The following is a 4,834-nucleotide window of genomic DNA, read 5'->3' as shown; positions in this document are numbered from 1 at the left end:
CCCATGTCTTAATGAAAGGGTTGTGGGTTAGTGGTAAAGCATGCACTTTGCAAACAGAATGACCCTGCATTATTCAGGGCTGGGGACCCATCTGAAACTCTGGGAAGGCATTGACTGTCAGTGTAGACAACTCTGGGCTAACTGGACAAAAGGATCAAGTGGGCATAATGAAGATTCTTATGTTCCTCTCTAAAGGAAAATAGGACTCTTAGTAAGAAAAATTGCTGGATCTGTGTTTTGGGTTTTGTTTTTTTAAAAGAATTGTTGACCAGAGAGTTTGCAGATGAATGCCATGAAACCAGGAAAGGGGGTGGTCTACTTCCTAATTCTCCCAGGCCACCAACTTCCCTGTTGCGGGTGGTGATGTTGCAAACAGAGTGCTCTACTCCACACCGAGTTGGCCTGCAGCTCTCTGACACCTCCAAGTTGCCTTCAGGCTGCGAGAGTCCAGCTGGAACCCAATGAGGTAAGACTGGTCATCTCAGGGCTTCTTCACCAGCAGCATTGACCCCCTGGGATGTCCTTGGAGGGCTGGGGGAGTCCCAGAGGAAAGCATTGGGCACTGGAAGGGCTAGGGAGGTCCAGACAGAGAAGGAGAAGTGGATTTAGAATTGGGAAAATGAGAGACTGGGAGAAACAAAAACGGCCAAATCCACCCAGCCCTAACAGCAGGAGATGGGGAAGTTCTTGAATGAAGATCTCGGAGAACAGCTGAAAAGACTTGAGGGGGAGAAGCTGCAGGCCTGGAAAGGGTTAAACATGCCTCCCCCTTCTGTTTCTGTGCTCCAAGTTTAACCCTCCTGAAGCAGTTAGATAAAATGAAAACACAGGCAGTCTGTAGAGAGTTAACAAGATCTCAAGCTCAGCCAGCCAGCCAGCCTGCCTGCCTCCTTCCATCTTTTGGGGTGCAGAGGTGCCAGCTTCTGAGTTGGATACAGTAGCTCTGTCTCCAAAAGCAGTTTGATATACAGGAGCAAACAGGCAAAACTTCTTCTGCAGCATGATGGAAATAAACATCACTCTCCAGCACTTTCTGTTGAAAATACACGGCACTGTTTCTGTTGAAAATACAAGGTACAATAGATAATTAATTGGTATGATGAACAAGCTGCTTACATCTTTTGCTGAGTGGCTGGGTAAGGCAGGAGTGGAGAGTCTTTTTCAGTCCCTGGGCCACATTCTCTCAATGACAGGTTTCTGGGGGCTGCACACCAGTGATGGGTGTAGTCATACACACATACCATCCTCCATCCAGGAAAGCAAGAGGCATTATTACACTTCAATGGTACATTCAGCCAGGTAAAGCTAACAGAGCAGGCTGCAGAGCACAGCCAGGGAAGGATGTGGCCTGAGAGGGATGCATGCCCTGGCAGAGTATTAAGGGCCAGATAGAACTGCTTGAATGGCCACATTCCCTCACCTTCCTCCTGCCTAAACCTGATGTTCACTATCCCCTGGGTGAGGTCTGCTGGAGATAACAGGGACAGTGTTTTCTTTTTATGAAACTTTTAAGGATGTTGCACTGCCAAGGGACCACTTATTTCCTTCTTATCCAGCCTAGTGAGGCATCTGTGACCCTTGCTTCCTGCTGCTTCCTTTGCTTGCCTCTGCAGAACAAAGATGGACGCGGGGAGGTTCTTCAGCTGGGGGTGCCTCCTCCTTTTCTTGATACTGATGGAATCGTCTACAGGAGCTGATCCTCCACACTTCTGCTATGGAGCACCAGGACTTCCTGGTGTGCCTGGCCCTCCAGGAAAGGATGGCAGAGATGGGCTGAAAGGATCCAAGGGAGAGCCAGGTAAGCATCTTCTTCCTTCTCCTCCCCATCCTCCTCCTCTTCCTCCTCCTCCCATGGTCTATGGGCCTAATTAAGGTAAGTCAGGGGTCTTGATTTGGACCACAAGGTCCTTTTCTCTAAAACACTTTCACTGGCTCCACACCCTGAGACATATATATTGGCAGGTGTTTGGAAGGCAAAGACTCAGCTGAGAAGAAACAATCAGGTGCTTAATGTGTACTCCTGGTTGTTCCTTGGCAAGCATTGCTTGCTGACAGAGTTGATCAGCTGATTGGTGCTGACAACAAGTCGTGCAGAGTTTTGATTCAAATTGCACCTGCAAAGAAACTTATTTTCCTTTGCAGGCAGCCTTGCCAGTCTGTAGAGGGGAAGAAGCATCCATTTGCAGGGATGATTTGACTCCAAGTCACAACTGCAAAAGGACAAAGCAGGGCTCACTGTCAGCATGCAATCAGCTGATTGGCACTGACAGCAAGGCTCTTTTTTCTCCTCTTGCAAGTGTGACAACCAGAAGTTGTCACTAGACTTCATAACGTTGTCAGGCTGGATCTAGCTCCCCACCCTATTCCATGAGACTGCCATAGAGAGGAGAAATAGCTATTTAAAACAACATTCCATCACCTTAACTTCAAGTCAAGATGGGAGAGGGGGAGGATATTGCCCATAAGAGGGTGACATGGCAAGCTCCTTGGAGTACCAACTTCTGTAACAGTACGCCCAGTGAGCCAGTGAGAGCCAGTGTGGTGTAGTGGTTAGAGTGTTGGATTAGAACCAGGAGACCAGGGTTCAAATCCTCACTTGGCCAAGAAGCTCACTGGGTGTGATTTTGAGCCTCTCAGCCTCACAGGGTTGTTGTGGGGATTAAATGAGGAACAGGGCCCTTGGAGAAAAAGGTGGGATATGAATGCAATTAAAAATAATAATAGCCCTCCACGAGGAATAGGCAGCCCATGATCAGATCAAACAGCCCATGCGTCCTCCTTTTATCCTCACTAGTTGCAACATCCCTGGGTAGTTCTCCAGCTAGGGAGCTTTGAAAGCACATTTTGCTCCATAAGAAGCTGAGTGTGTATGGCAGCCCCAGATTTGGCACAGACAGGAAGCAGTGTGCTGGAAGGGATAGTTGTGTCCTTCATCCCTATCCTCCTGATTCACCCTTTCTTTCCTTTCTCCAATCATGACCTTCACTCCCTTGGTCCTCTGCAGGCCCACCAGCCATTCCTGGAAGTCGAGGTCCCAAGGGAGAAGAAGGAGAACCTGGAGCTCCTGGTCATGTGGGGAAGAATGGGCCTCGAGGCGCTGCTGGACCTCCAGGGGAGCCCGGCCCCAAGGGGGACAGGGGTGAACCAGGGGAGCCGGGCGGCTACAAGCGGAACCACCAGTCGGCCTTCACGGTGATGCGTCAGACAGCTCAGTACCCTGCCAAGAATGCCCCCGTCGTCTTCAACAGGGCCATCACCAACATTAACCAGGACTATGACCTCAACAACGGCAAGTTCACATGTCGTATCCCTGGCCTCTACTACTTCACCTACCACACGTCCCAGACGGCCAACCTCTGCGTCAACATGTACCTGAACCGGGACAAGGTGGCCAGCTTCTGTGACCACATGTCCAACGACAAGCAAGTCAGCTCGGGTGGCATCCTGCTTCAGATGAAGCAGGGGCACCAGGTGTGGCTGGCAGTCAATGACTACAATGGCATGGTGGGCATTGGGGGATCGGATAGTGTCTTCTCAGGCTTCCTGCTTTTTCCAGACTAGATTCTTGGTGAAGCAGATGAGCACAGTTTTCCTTCCATGCCTTCAAGCTTGGGATAGGCTGCTTTTTTTTTTTTTTAGTTTCTAGCTGTCTCATTTTTCCAGTCTTAAATTCAGCATGGGGAGGCAATGTGCTTAACCCTTTCTGGGCCAGCAGCTTTCCCCACATCCAAATCATTTGAGTGCTTAACCCTTTCCAGGTCCTCTGCTTCTCTCCAGAATGTTTATCTGATAGCTTCCCCACCAGAAGCTACAACACATTGTAGAGGGACTAGGTGGGATATTTTCCAACTCTGCAATGCTATGAGTCTTCCCCCAAGCTTTGAGGTGCAGTGACTTTTATCATTCTTATTCTTCATCCTTGTTCCACCATGTCTTAGCTGTTGTGAAAGAAAGAAAAACATGCTCAATAAAACAATTCTTTTTTTTGGCTTCATATGTATGAATGTGTGAATTTTTAAAACACTCTAAAACAGTCAGCAGGATTCAAAATGGATCTAAAAGGTTTGTTCCGCTTTGGAAACAAAGGCTTATTAATTCAAAACGGGTCTCTATTATCTTTTGGCTGCTTTCCCCAAAGACTCAAAGCATGCCACTGAAATAAAAAGAAATGGAAATAAAAATGAGAAATCAGCCACAACCAAATCACAGCTTTGCTTTTTCAGTTTGGGAGTTTCCAGAGGGAGTTAACACTGAACACAATGGGGCTTGCTTCTAAATTGATAGGTTTGTACTACTGGAAAAGTACCTTTCTAGTGCCCCCTAGATCAAATATTGGTTTATTTATTGCATTTGCATCCCACCCTTTTCTCCAAGGAGCTCAGGGTGGTGCACAAAGCTCTCCCACACTCCTAATTTAATCCCCACAACAACCCTGTGAGGTAGTTTAGGTTGAGAGGCAGCAACTGGCCCAATTTCTCTCCATGAGCTTCATGGCCAAGCAGGGGATTTGAACTCTGTCCTCCCAGCTCCTAGTCTGACACTCTGAACCTGACACCACACTAGAATTTGGGGAGGTGGGTTGAAACACCTCTCCAAAAAAATGTTGTTAAGAGAAAAGGTTTGAACCAGCCTTCCCCAACCTGACAGCCTGCAGATGCTTTTGGACTGTGACTCCCATCATCCCTGAGCACTGAGCCATGCCGGCTGGGGCTGATGGGAGTTTGGACCCGAAAGCAGCTGGAGGGCCACCGGTTGACTGTCACTGGTTTGAACCTGCTGCAAGTGTGATGCAGCTCTGATCTAGTTTTTGCTGCTAAGTGTCCTGGCATTCCAA

At 48.4% G+C, this 4,834-nt stretch overlaps 1 protein-coding gene across 1 annotated transcript; it reads left to right on the top strand.

Annotated features, from left to right (window-relative positions):
* The first annotated feature begins 306 nt into the window (after window positions 1–306).
* C1QC (complement C1q C chain) lies at window positions 307–3,994 on the top strand. Its single transcript, XM_082230580.1, has 3 exons — window positions 307–466; window positions 1,614–1,798; window positions 3,005–3,994. Exons 1-3 carry the CDS (start codon window positions 462–464, stop codon window positions 3,559–3,561), a joined length of 747 nt encoding a protein of 248 aa, XP_082086706.1. The 5' UTR covers window positions 307–461; the 3' UTR covers window positions 3,562–3,994.
* The last annotated feature ends 840 nt before the right edge of the window (window positions 3,995–4,834 follow it).

This window comes from Podarcis vaucheri, assembly GCF_965113315.1.
Source record: "Podarcis vaucheri genome assembly, chromosome: 7".
Classification (NCBI taxonomy): Eukaryota; Metazoa; Chordata; class Lepidosauria; order Squamata; family Lacertidae; genus Podarcis; species Podarcis vaucheri.
The sequence above is the reverse complement of the archived record's forward strand: the minus strand, read 5'-3'. Positions and strand labels throughout refer to the sequence as shown.

Coding starts and splice junctions, on each gene's coding strand:
- C1QC (XM_082230580.1), top strand. Junction 1,799..3,004: donor AGGATCCAAGGGAGAGCCAG/GTAAGCATCTTC, acceptor GGTCCTCTGCAG/GCCCACCAGCCATTCCTGGA.